The sequence below is a fragment of the Bombus pascuorum genome, chromosome 2, assembly GCF_905332965.1.
Source record: "Bombus pascuorum chromosome 2, iyBomPasc1.1, whole genome shotgun sequence".
In the NCBI taxonomy this organism is placed as follows: domain Eukaryota; kingdom Metazoa; phylum Arthropoda; class Insecta; order Hymenoptera; family Apidae; genus Bombus; species Bombus pascuorum.
In genome coordinates, this window is record NC_083489.1 from 14,196,956 (window position 1) to 14,210,857 (window position 13,902).

The 13,902-nt window shown below is 37.7% G+C and overlaps 2 protein-coding genes across 6 annotated transcripts; one reads left to right on the top strand and one right to left on the bottom strand.

Moving 5' to 3' along the window:
- Positions 1–74: 74 nt before the first annotated feature.
- On the bottom strand, positions 75–2,888 carry LOC132916665 (exopolyphosphatase PRUNE1). Of its 2 annotated transcripts, none has more exons than XM_060976866.1 (6): positions 2,626–2,888; positions 1,448–1,583; positions 1,090–1,361; positions 723–964; positions 483–644; positions 75–403 (listed from the first exon to the last, which is right to left on the bottom strand). In XM_060976866.1, exons 1-6 carry the CDS (start codon positions 2,696–2,698, stop codon positions 224–226), a joined length of 1,065 nt encoding a protein of 354 aa, XP_060832849.1. In that variant the 5' UTR covers positions 2,699–2,888; the 3' UTR covers positions 75–223. The 2 variants fall into 2 exon arrangements, with proteins under 2 accessions (XP_060832849.1, XP_060832848.1); XM_060976865.1 differs by having other exon boundaries at positions 1,448–1,689; positions 2,626–2,887.
- Positions 2,889–2,991: 103 nt separating this feature from the next.
- On the top strand, positions 2,992–13,860 carry LOC132916651 (inositol polyphosphate-4-phosphatase type I A). Of its 4 annotated transcripts, XM_060976813.1 has the most exons (19): positions 2,992–3,079; positions 3,281–3,686; positions 3,950–4,139; positions 6,031–6,123; positions 6,958–7,113; positions 7,721–7,921; positions 8,020–8,174; positions 8,259–8,431; positions 8,535–8,676; positions 8,791–8,906; positions 9,014–9,100; positions 9,197–9,357; positions 9,431–9,614; positions 9,757–10,955; positions 11,239–11,504; positions 11,659–11,876; positions 12,006–12,328; positions 12,465–12,732; positions 12,845–13,860. In XM_060976813.1, the coding sequence occupies exons 3-19, from the start codon at positions 4,022–4,024 to the stop codon at positions 12,975–12,977; spliced, it is 3,993 nt and encodes a 1,330-aa protein (XP_060832796.1). In that variant the 5' UTR covers positions 2,992–3,079; positions 3,281–3,686; positions 3,950–4,021; the 3' UTR covers positions 12,978–13,860. The 4 variants fall into 4 exon arrangements, with proteins under 4 accessions (XP_060832796.1, XP_060832798.1, XP_060832799.1 ...); XM_060976815.1 differs by lacking the exon at positions 6,031–6,123; XM_060976816.1 differs by lacking the exon at positions 6,031–6,123 and having other exon boundaries at positions 6,962–7,113.
- The last annotated feature ends 42 nt before the right edge of the window (positions 13,861–13,902 follow it).

Genomic DNA, 13,902 nt, shown 5'->3' on the forward strand with positions numbered 1-13,902 from the left:
ATTAACGAGTTTCGAAACAACTTAGCTTAAATTAATATGTTTTGAAACAACGTAGCTTAAAATAAAATGAGTCATTTTGTTTCCTATTGTTCTTATTTCATTTATTTGAAAGACTGAACTCAAGGAACTGACACTGCCATCTGAAATGTGACTTCTTATAATCTCTCGCATTTTGTCTTTATAAATTCAACTTCAAGCAAGAGATCCTATCACGAATAGTTATTCAGCATCGACACTCCAACGAAACGGTATCTCGAATGATCGGTAAAATTTGTTTTCGCGTGGCACGTAGATTTCTTTGTTCATAAAGGAACAAATTAACATCTCCATCTTCTTGGTGAATTTTTCTAATCAAATTCAATTCGAGAGATGGTTGCGTAGACACCATTAAAGCTTCTATTATCTGTTAATAGTAACATTGACCCAAGATTGTATCTCTATTGACAAATCAAATAAAATAAAAACGGAAAGATTGTGCTAACCTTATCTCTTAGCCGATTAGCATGAGACGAAAAAACAGCGATATCTCGAGATATTTTTTGCGCATTAAGTTGCATTCCCATTAGAACGACGATCGTAGTGTTTTTACATTTGGCAAAATTTCCAAGACTTTCTAGATGAGCCTCTTGTAAATCGAGGAAATCCTAAAGTGCGATATGCAAATTGAATGAATTACAATTCATACATAAAAGAAGGAAATACGTGTATGCTTTAGCTTTTACCTTCACCAATATAGGCAATCCAACAATCGGTATGCCAACAATTATTTTTAAATCTTTGATCAAAAGATCATCGATAGTCAATTCGCTAATATCAGATTTTGCTTTGACGAGCTCGTTGAATACTTTATCTCTGTCTAGATCTAATAGTCCAACTTTTTCCAGAGATTCCACGATTTCCACATCGGCGGGAGTAGCACGATTGGCCTCTTTTGAAAAATTGCAGGTATCGACCAAGATTGGACCTATAAAAATTGCAACAACGATTACGTTTAAATAACGCAAAATCAATTTGATGTCTGAATAATATATTCGAGTAAAATTTAATCAAAGCAATCTTGTTTGTTTGCTTGCTGATTTGCTTGCTTACCTCTCAGAAGACTCGATATCTGCGAGTCTATTATTTCTGCATGTTTATCAAATAAATTTCGCGCCACTAATGTCGCGCAACTGCCTACGCTCTCCAGATGTATTTCTCTACCAGGCCATGGCCACCGTTCGTCTTGTGGTCTGTGATCGATTATTTTTACTACAGAATCCATTAGATAAATGTCTTCGTCCGGAAGGTTATGATGATCAACGAGCACCAGTTCCAATTTCGTTTCCACATTCTTCTTTAAAGCTTTCAAATCTATTTGATCCCTATAATATACATACGATCATCTATCTATATAATTTACTTTCATTTTTTCATTCTATAACACTTGTTAAAAAATCTTGTAACTTACCGAAATGTTAGCAAGTTGGAAGATATATTATGACGTTTCATAAAGAATACGACTTCAGTTTTTACACGATACTCTCTTTCAGATATATTCATCAACGGAATAACTGCTAAATCTGTTTCCTTCCTTTTAATTCCGTCTAAATATTCAGAAAAAGCTTGAATCAATGCCGATACGGCGGAGTCTAGATCGCAAGATTCATTACCCAAAACGATGCAGATTCTTTTGTAAGCCAACGGCTTCGACTAAAATAATATACAAATCCGTCCCTCGTTAAATATTTACTTTGTCCCTTCTAAAAATTTTTTTATAAAAAGATTCTTATTCCTATTATACCGATATCTTAGATTATCGTCCAATAATTTTATCCACTAGTGTTTATCCCTTTCACTTGTATATTTCGAAATTTGTCTGCTTCGGATTTTCATTTTCAATTCATTTTTACATATAGTTGCGCAAAATAACAATTTGTTGATAAATAACTAAATATCCTATATTTTTCAAGTTTATTTTCAGTTTTCTACACACATATTCAATTTATTATCTAATACTGGTTAAATAATACAATAATTCCAGCTATTTTATCTTTTTTTAAGCAAAGTAGGATAACATATTTCGATTTTTTAATGACTAACAATTTTAAATGTTTCAAAGATTTGGCGCGCAGAAGATGCGAACTGAAATTATCTGTGACATACTACGTCACAAGTAACTGCTACCAACTATAGTTGCAATTCGTGGTATTAATTTTCTCGGGCAAAATTTTCTTAAGAAGAATGTAATTATAATTTTTCTCGTCACCTACGTTGTGATAGATGTACGTGGTATAAATTTAGACGAAAAATTATGAATGTCAAATTATTATTATAAATATCAAAATATAAATAGATATTGATATCAATATTAATTTTAACATGTCCTTAATGCAATATAATATAATAACAAAGGAATAATTACGATGAAACTAATGATATGGAAAAACATAGAAAAGTAATAATTAGTGATATAAATAAATTATCCAATTGCATTACATTAGCTTATTATATATACTACATACTATTATTTAGTACTTAATTATTATTTAGTAGAAGTGAACACGTGTATTACTGTCTTGTTACAATTCACGAAAAATATAACTTTATTCACTACAGCAGGCCAATTAAAACAAAACAGAAATTTACCAAGACTGCTTTCGATGCGGATAGAAATGATTCCATGCTTCTTTACTATGTTGCAGGATTTGTTTATGTACATATAATATAACTAATCAACTGACTTCATATATTGCGAATTCATGTCTATTAATTACGTGTGAATTTTGAGATCTCTTGAAAAAGCTGTCGGTTTATTTGGTTGCTAGTATAGAACAAACAAGTAGTCGTTGTATTAAATATAGAAAAAAGTTAACAAAGAAACGTATTGAAAATTATTGGCCAGTGCTATTGAATTTTGTCGAGCACATCAGAGCATACTCGGAGGTATTCGAGTTGAATCGGAAATCTTCGTTAATACACGAAAGATACCGAGATTGAACGAAGCAAACGACAGTATGGCCGCGACCACTTGCTCCTTTGTCTGATAGTCGTTGATAGGTGTCGTACGTCGTACGTCGTATGTTTCGAGATGCGAAATACGGTACACATTCATTTCACATTCGTTCGATAGTTATTTTGATCCAATAGCTTTGATCTTTGGATAGACTACTGGTGCATTCACATTTTCTTGCAAGCATGTTTTTTTATTTTCATATTAGCATGAAAATAGCCATCGCAACGCGATATATTTGAAATCTGATTATCGTGATATTAGTTGTCTCACTAGTGATTTTGGTACTAGGAATACGATATACGTCCGACAAGGTGAATTACGGCGAGGAGAAACTAATGGATTATTTGAGAATAATTTTCGGGAGGATATTAAAGCATACTCCCTACACGAAGATGCGGTACAATATATCTGCTTGCGGTTCTATCGCTTGTTGCCTTTGTTCTGCACTTTCGTTTTTACGCTCCCAGTGATCAACATTATCCACTTCTCATTACATATTCGATAGATTAAACGATTCAATAAATAATATATCTTCTCTCCAAATGCATGCTGTTGCGGAAATAGTGATAATAATGACATAAAAAGAAAAAAAAAATGCAAGCGTGGAGTGCGATTATATGAAGGGGGGTTGGGGGTTAAGGGTTAAGGGGTTAAGAAAGGAGAAACATGGAAAAAGATGAGAAAAAAGTACAAGGTGTGTATGGGACAATATAGGTTATAGATTTCAGAGATCAATCTTTATATTCGTTCGCGTTCAGTAGAATTAGGAATAAGGATTAGATTACTTTGTTTTCCATTTCGTTTTATTCCACTGTTCTACGTTCTATTCCCTGTTTCGTTTCCATTTCGTTCCATGTTCCGTTCCGTTTCGTTTCGTTTTTTACTTTGGAAATTTGACGTAACACCGTGAAAGAAAGAGATGCGATACACGTGTCATTAAATGTTTATTCTTAATAGATAACAAGAAAGAAGAGTACGTGATCGCAGATAACGTGGAAGTTACCCACGGGTAGACGGGTGCCTTCCGCGATGCGGTTTAACAAGCAAGAATTGTTGACCCTGGCTACGCAACCTTCACAGAAATTCGAGAAGGAGGGTATATTGTATGTACGCGAACGTCAAGAAGGCTTCTTTCGCAGAACTGAGAGTGAGTGATCAGATTTAGTCCTTGACAAATAGAAATAATATTAGCGTGTTTGGTTGCCTATTTTTTCATCGATTCAATTGTACGTTGTACATGTAATTTTAAATGCTCCAATCAACGCATGTTCTTTCCTTATCTAAATTGTATATTTGATCATTGAAAATAAACTCACGTGATACGCAAATTCTTCGTCTTGTATTTAATATAGAGCCAACCTATCATCTGTTTTCCAAAAGGATACGATTCGCGCATCACGTACATATATTATCAGTTGATGAGATTTTCAGTTTTGTGAGATTTGTACAATGCTCGCGTGTGTAACATAGGACTCCCGTTTACAGTCACCGATTTACGCGGCTATTGCCATTGCTGCCCTCACCTTTGCCGCTGACTTCAACGCTGACGTCATCACCGTCTGTATAAGCCAAACGATCATACCATTTTTTTTTTCTTTTTCAATAATTTCTCAAGTATCAACCAACCGATGAGCATCAAATATCGCGATCCGTTTCAAGCTATTTGTCTCCCTTTTCCGCCGAGTACGAAGAATTTGTCGAGCTCTCGTGTAAACCTATCGAATGTATAAGCATTTAAAACCTTTCGTATATTACAACATACTTACACACGTCGAAGCTACGAAACATCCCGAATCAAATACATATGTATTCCTATTTACACATGTACACGTACTAAGAGCGAAACATTGTTTCATTTACATTGTTATTCCTTTGTTCATCCTTTTTATATTATCCTTGCTGTTATTGCTAAGATTTACCGTAGCTGTTTAATGATTTTATTAAAATATCACCTACTGGACGAGTATGAAAACTATTCGATATTAATACACATTAATACAGATATCGCTACCTTGCTAACAGATATGTCAACAACAACAACAACAATAATAATAACACAATTTTGATACGGTGTGTCATTCTGATGACGTATACTAGATTTTAATACAATATGCATTTAATTTCAATAAATAGCTTGAGAAAAGATGATTGGAAGATACTGTTATGTGTTAGAATACTATTATCCAAGGTACCAGAGCATCTTGCAAGATGTCACAATAAAATCAAAATCGTGATTTTATACCTACATTAAATGGCAATTAACAAATTCGGTATGTCGCGTAGCTACTTGAATATTCTGTGTTTGTATATGTATGTGTGTGTATACGTATGTATACATATATATTGTGTATGCATATATACATATGCATATTTTTCTATATATTTATACATATAGTATGTTGCATTTTATACTTAACATCGTAGATTTATTGTACTTTCTATCTTCAAGTTTGTGGACTTGTCAATTATATTCTTATTTTCTTTTTCTATTTTTTGTTTTAAAAACTGATTTCTGCGAATCAAGCATGCTTGGAAATTGTGACTGACGATCGATGGAAGAATCTCCCGTCGGACGTGTGCACGATCGTTCATGGATTGAAACCGTCTCGCTGCGACTCGATCGAATCGCTTATATTCGCTAAACAAAGCTACCGCGATACAACCAATTTGAAAATGTTCCTTGTTTTTCTGGTCGAGATTGACTCGAGAACGGTGACAAGTGACAGCGCGTATTGTAATAGACGTGATAAGAAAAAGAGGAAAACAAAATTGGATAGTGAGAGAGGGGCAAGGGAAGACGGGTGGGAAGAAGGTAGCGTTCGATCTTCGACTGTAGCTTGTAGTATGTATACTGTATATACTGTATATACTGTATGATGTATACGATCGCATTTATGACTCGAAGCGAGACGAATAAAATAGCTTGTATCAAGGAATGAAAAGACGAAAACGTACCGCTTAGTGTACAGCCACGTCCGACTGCATTCACATATTAGAGCACGTTAATTAAGCTACCTGTAGCTACGTATAATTTGCAGGTACAGGTAAAAAATCTGACAACAAATATCAAAAGGGAAAAACACATAAGACACTACGAGACCTCAGTTGTGTTACAGCCAGTACGAGTAAAGGTATATTGGAGTTTTTTTTTGTTTCTCATCCAAAATTTTCTCCTTCACACTGTCTTAACTCGATCAATCGCGATTAACACGCTTCTCGTTACGCGCTAACTTCAGTCCAATCGGATCAAATCAAATTGATTTCTATCGATCGAAATCTCGTTCGTCCTTTTGTCACGTTTATCGATACTTATATTCTTTTCCTCGATCACGCCATATCTAACCGCCATTTCCATCTGGCACGGTGCTATTCTACTTTTACTGCATACCGTATTTACTCGTACGCGTGTCTTCCTTTAACATTTTTCCTTAATTTTTTCACCTTAATCTCTCGATGGAATAGCACGATCCCGCGTCCCACGTCACATAAACCTTATTATTCTACCTATATTGCTATAGATCGCATGCATTCTTAGCTTTCTTAATTCTACAAATGTATGTTCTTTGCTCTACTAGTGTATCGCATAATTGCCTTGTCTGACGAATGCCTAGAAACCGTATCTCCGTAAAACAATAGCGCAGCTAACCAGCCTCAGCCTGTCGTGTGATTTTCGCTCATCCCTTTCCACTTATTTACCTCTGTGACCTATGTGTATGTACATGTATATCGTATATGTATTTACTTGGATGCGTGAATGTAGCTTTGTCGGATATCTTCAACTCGCTACTTGTGACTCGTTCTCTGTTCCCTTACTATTTTATTGTACATACATATATCCTTTTCTAGCCCGTTTCTTTCTTCCTAAAGACAGAAGAAAGCAACTTTGGACGAAATACTAATTTTCATCATAGATGAAAACACGCTAACAGACTAACACGGAGTTGTCGCTCTTCTCTGTTGCATAGTAAGTTTGGAGAGATGGTGCAGATTACGGGGAAACCTATTGTTTTATTTCAAATCACGGGAGCAATGGTCGGAACCTTTAGGTGTGATAATACTGGAACAATGTTTTGTTCGCATGGAACAACCGAGCAATCAGATCCCGTATGGATTCAGTATAGGTAAGCACATTTGGTTTTTCAAGAAACAATGCCCGTGTCCTTGCGAGGTTCTTCGAGGTCTGGGCGCCAAGGCCTACCCCTCGTTATACCTCGTTATACCACGTTATATCTACCTGCAATAAATGCAAGAGATCACCATAAACCGAATCTTTTTAGCTTAATTCCTATTCATATAAGTATTTTCGGTTTATGGATGGTCCTTTGAACGGTCCTTGGGTTTATTGCACGCTCTTGCTAATTACGAAGAAAGCAGTTGTGCCCAGCGAAATAGCTGGTTTTTCCCAGGAATAAGGACACCCATGAGTCACATCTGCAGGAGACTTTCTCCTCGTATTTTAGTTATTAACATTGGCTATAACCAATGGGCATCGCGGATCGTTACCCTCACTTTTCTACCGAAAAGTGTGAACACCCACACCGAGCTTTCCACCTAAATAGTACGAGACGGGTCCGAACAGTTCTTGTAATCCTTCTGTACGAAAAAACCTAACTGTGCTACTAATAAACCCAGCCGTTTGCTGAACCAATCCTCTATCATTTAAAATTACGTGACACCCGTAACGTCTGACCAATGAGCAGCAATATAGCAAAAAAGGATTGATTTCAGTATTCGACGGAGGTTTATTCCAAGCGTTAGGTGCAAATTCGGCCGAGGAGAGGGACAGTTGGTTACAAGCCCTTCAGCTTGCCAGCTACGAGTGTATGCGAAGTCAGTTATTGGCATTGCAGCAACGCATAGAAGCGTTCAGTGGGCACAAACACGACACCGACATCCAAATGTTACGCTTGCAACGTGGAATTTCGACAGGTTCGCCATCTTCGTCTTTTCCGTACTCTATCCTTCCTAATAGGTATTTATTATTCTAGTTGTTTAGAAGTTGTCGTCGGACTTGACCCCTGTTTCAGATCCTGCCGAAATACCGATATGCGAGATATCGTTGGCATGCGACAACCTCCTTTGCGACGGTCATGGTCGACCACCTAATCCGGTTCTAGAGGTAGATGTGCAAGTGAAAAGTTCAAAAACTTGGATCAAGTATGCGCGAACTGAGGTAGTGGAGGTAAATTTCTAAACAAACTCATTCCAATATGTTATATCGCTTAGTTTTCATCTCTCCCTCCTTCTCACACATAAATATACACAGCGAAGCAGCAATCCCGGTTTTCTAACGACTGTCAGCTTCCGAGCTAGTGACGGGCTAACCACTGAGACCAAAGTGAGGATAACCGCATACGATGTCAGGGAACGCGTGAGCCAAACGGCGACACCGATTGGAAGCGCGATCGTGACGTTGAACGCGATTCAAGATACACCTAGGTAATTTGACCGACTCTTGTTTCGACCTTTTTACCCGCCCCTCGATTTCGTTACCAATTTTCCCATTCTATCGCCTCTCTGACTAGTGATAGAACGTTTTTAGGTTGAGGATACCTTTGAAGTCGGCAAAAACAACAACCGTTGGCTTTTTGACGATCAACGTGTGGAATTTGGAAGCGGAAGACAGAGGGAACAGTACAGAAAGTACCCCATCCAAGGAACCTTCTTGCGGAATGAATCATCAGGTAAATATCGACCTATCGCCAATTTTTTCTCTTTCATCGCCAGATTTTTCATGTTCTATAGTCCCTCTTTTTGTTCCTTTCGTTCCGGTGTGTGTATATGTTGATTTTTTTTAGGTACTTTCGCACCGACGATCACAATCACTACCACCTAGATTGGGAACCAAAATCAAGTTGCCGCATCAAGGACAACTCAAGCTTCTCTTTGCTAATCCATACATACAAACATACAGGTACAATTTTAATAATAAATTAAATTTGCGTGTATCTTTTCATTCTTTCTTTCTCTCTTCTCTCCTTTCGTCACATTTCTCTGGAATCGCGTGCATCGTCGTTTCAGGTTTCACTCTGGTTTAGGCGGCGATATTTGCGTACACGAAATCATGGCAGAGAGTAAACTTTGTTTCCAATTCCCACAGCATTTACTGTGAGTATTCCTCGTTTACCGCAACATTTTGTTCCGCGTAAGCTTATTACACGAATCAAGTAGATAACATAGAAAATATTTTTTCCATTTCTACAGTGCAATTTGGATTCAAGAAGAGAAAGAACTGCTGCAAGAAGTAGCCGGCATGGGTGAACTACGAGAGCCCTGGCATACAAAGCAAATCGAATTGCTCGATCGCCATCTTCATCTTTTACATCTTTATTCACAAGCTAAAGAGAATTTGGCCGCGTTCAAAGGTAAACGAAAACGATTACCATATAAAACGCCCTACCTTGTGCGCCTCACTAATCGTTGAAATAATATCTCTAGGAAGTTATTTCAAGCGATCGTCGCGCAGAAACGATAGGACGCTCGAATTTGCACCTGTCAACTTACACCTTCAAAGAATGTGGGTGCATAACGATACGTTAAACAGATGCGGATTTTATGACTTTATCACTGTCGGAGCATTCACTGCGCATTCGCATAAAAGTAAAAACGGCGGACTCATTAGGTAACTTATATATAAACTATAGAGTTTGAACAGTGTGAATAGAATCGAAAGACGAGTGGATCAGAGAATGGATAGATCGATAGATGATTAGGTAAATATGTAGAATATATCCTCATATCGTTGACTGTATACCGTTTGACAGGTTGCTGCAAGCGCTAAAAGAATCGCCAACGCGTGGTAATCAGTTGTATCAAGGGACATCAAAGATAACGATGGCGCACGATGCTATTCAAGCAATTAAGCAACTCCGGCGAGATGTTGTCGACGCTATGCGTGCTTTGATGAAACTCGCAAAAGACAAACAAACCAGTGGAATGTTACCAATTTGCGAAGATATGATCACAAAGACGAGAATTTTGCTCAGTCTGTGGGATCCTGGCTTGGTCGAAGAAGCATTAACTTTTCTAGAGGAATACAAAGTAGCCAAAGTTCATGAAACTTCGAACGAAAACTCTCTGAATTTAGACTTTAAAACGAACCAATCGTTGTCTCCTTTTAAGAGAATTACGCAACAGTTGAACTTTGACTTGAAAAGTCCGGACTTTGACGATTTCGTTACACCCGATACTCCGGAATGTGTGAGAGATCTGTGGACAAAAGAGAACGAGAAAAACGGTTATACGGCCTCGTTTCCTTCGAAAAACGAACACGTTCATGTGAACCATCACGTTAACACCACTAATCAAGATAACGTTACCGATGGAAAGGACGAAGAAAATTTTGTTATTTTTCCAGATGTCGAAAACGATGCTAAAAATTCGGAAATTATCGAAACTTGCGCAGATACGTCGACCAGTGGAAACGTCAATGACGACGCCGATGACATCAACGACAGTGGGAACAATCCCGTTGTTAACGATACCATCTTGGCTACAAATGCTAGCAAATGCGAGGACAACGACGAACGAGAGGCGGATATCAAAGGCGACATTGATCCATGCAAACGGTTCCTAGATACTCAAAAGATGTGCAATTCACCGTCTGCTAATTACTACAAACCTACCGACGAACCCGAGCCGTGGGATCTGACCCAATTAAATATTGAGGCGAGTGTAATGTGTTTAGTGTCGAAAGTCAAGTTTCTTTGTGGAAGATGTAGCAGTCCAGCTGTACGGTTGCGGAATAAAAATATCGTAGGCAGATCGCATAGCTTGAAAGGATGCGCTCCGACTAATCGTAACAAAACTGTTCATGTTGTGACGATTCAACCGAAAAACGACATTAAAAGTAACGACGAGTCGAGCAAGTTACTCGATGCATCTGTGGAAAATCGTTCAAATTTTCGACAACAACCGAGTCCAGGTTCTGAAAAGATACCAGCCTTTTCTAAAGCCAAAGAAGGTAAAAAACTAGATTATCGATAATCTTTTACAACTTTTATTCCTATCGTTTAACTGGTGTTTCTGGTGCGTGAGAACTACGATTCGTTATCTTACTACATTTACGTATTTACGCATGTAGAAATAACGTTTTTTTTTTTTTTTTAATATTTAAATCTAGTCTAAGAAAATGTATAAAAGAAAGAAAAGAACAAACAAATTAGAAAATTATTGATTGATAAATCGGTTATTTTTATTCTTGGTTCGTGTATACGAGTAAATACAATATTGTGTTTGTTTTAAAGTGTGTCAAGCTGTCGATTCGATGACGCGAATGATTAAAAGCAATTCAGGACAAAGGAACAAATTCACCGAAGGCTTAGATTTTGCCTCAATCGTCGATTGGACTAGCGAGCTCAGACCGAGTATGAAAAAATTACGCCAAGCTATGGATGGATTGCTGAAAACTGCTCGATTGACGCATTCGGTATTTAGAGTGCAAGAGGATCCGAAAATGGCTCAACGCGCTTGTAACGTTCGGTATAGGCGAGACGTATGCTTTAGTCAAGCGGTAAGTTTTTTTTACCTCTCTTTTTACCTCTACTATTCTTCACTTGATTGATCACGCTTCCCTCGATCACTTCATCACTCGGTGATTCTTTCACTTAACAGTTGCTTAACAGTTGGATAACGATACATGTAATAATTTCGAATCATAATTTCAGTTGACTAGCTTGGTATCGGGATTGATGGCAAAGCTTTGGTGTCAAAGACCCGATCCCATGTTTCTTCTAATCTTGACCACCCTTGGTCCTCTGGTCTCGTTCGAGGGACTTGTCAGTTATTACGGAGACGAGATAGATATGTGGGGAGACATGACTGTAGCGGTAGAAGATATGCATACCGTAACTTTCACATTGACCAGGTGTGGAATTGAACCGAGGTTGGTATTGCCGTCTGTGTCTCGGTATTAATTCAAGCTGTTCATGACAATTGGATATTAACGAATCCCGAATACATAAAAGCGAATAAATATATTCTGCAATGATAAATAGTCGCACAAACGTTTTAGGTTCGAGGGAAATTGTAACGCTCCGTTTCAACAACCACTACCAAGAGTACTCGGTTCTCGAACAGCATTAACAGTGGTACTTCCTGTGCCGGATGCGATCTATTCTCTGCTGCCGTTGGTTCCTTCTTCTAGGCAAACGATTTCCTTCAATGTTACCCCGGTCTTCTTTAACGTCGGTATTAACGAAATGGCTTCCTTGGCGGAGAGTCTCGGAACCACGAAACCACAGGAAAAAAGCAATATGGATAATTTCGAAAGATTGAACGAGTATTATTTGCGTTTCAAGAAGCTGAATTTGCCAACGGAAACGTCGTCAAAACGACGTAAGTTTCTTCTATTCGTGTTTCTTAATATCTTAGTATCTAAATGTATAGTACAGTGGTGTTCGATTCGCTCACACCCTCATACACTTTCCATTCATTCACCTTTTCTCTATGCTTTATCATTTTAATCCATTAGTTGGCGCAAGATCGCCGCTCGGCCAAACGTTAGCAGAACTGATGACGAATCTAAAGACAAGTGTCCAGGCCAAAGTAAACAAGAACGTGGAGGTGTTACAATTATCCTCACAAATTTGTCGAAGAATGCGCGGTTTGAGATTTACCAGTTGCAAAAGCGCAAAGGATCGCACCGGGATGTCAGTAACACTGGAGCAAGTGAACATCTTGACCGCCGAATATCACCTGGCCGAACACGAATACATTAGAGCGCTCGACTGTATGCGAAGGTTAATTTCTTCTATCGAATATGAAATTTCATCTAGATAGCAGTAACCATTGTTTCCTAATAATATATAAACGGAAAACAGTATCACTGAGAATACTTGTTTCTAATTGCAGCGAAGGATGTCGACGGGAAAACACGTGGAAAAATATCGGAATTCGGAAATACGCGTTCAATAGCTTGCAGATACTGACATTTCCGAAACTGTATCGGCCACCGACAGGAACTTATGGATCCGCACAAACTTAAAAACTTGATTCGTAGCAAAGCACAATTCTTCCACAATACGTACGATGTCAATGTGCGATCGAACTTGAGTCGAATGATTATGAAAAAGAAAAAGTTGTTATGCGTGTGGGTGTACGACTGTGTGTGCGCGATCGATTCATCACGGAAACGAAAGAGAGTGCCATTTTATTTAATACTATCGCGTGTTAGTATAGAGATCGTGAAATTATGAAATGATGTATTTTTATTATTTCTGTACATAGAATTTTACCATACCATACCATAGGTAAGGATATACTCGTATATAAAAAGCGGTGAAACAGTATAAATATAAAAATTTTATCGAAATTCACGTTATGTGCCAACAGTTATATATATATATATATATATATATATATATATATAATATATATATATGTTATCGTAATTTATTAAAAGGAAGTGGGTGCGTGCTCCACCACGGTAACGACCGTGTTCCATTAAGTAGGATATATATATTTTCGTCGGCAAAGTTATATCGTTCGATCGTCTATTAACGTCTTTGCCCTTAGCGTCTTCCGATAAAGCGCAACAGATATCGAGAATATGACGATAGATGGTGCGAGTTGAAGGATGTAGCAATTGAAAGATTACGTTCAAGGATTACGTTAGATTTGATTTGACGAATCAAAAGAAATGCTTTTAGCTTTGGAAACTGATTGTTCGATCAAAGTAGAGATTACGCGTAAGAGCGACGACATATTGAATCACATCGGTGTTTGTAATATACATATGTAATACTAGACTCGAGACCGCAACTGAAAAGTGCGTAAGTGCGGGATCGTGCGTATTTCCAGTAAAAGTATACAAATTTTAGATTCTATCAGGGTAACAGTTGTATTTTAAATAAACTATTATCCTCTGATTTACGTACATAAAAACGGACACCAAAGGAAATGAGATACGT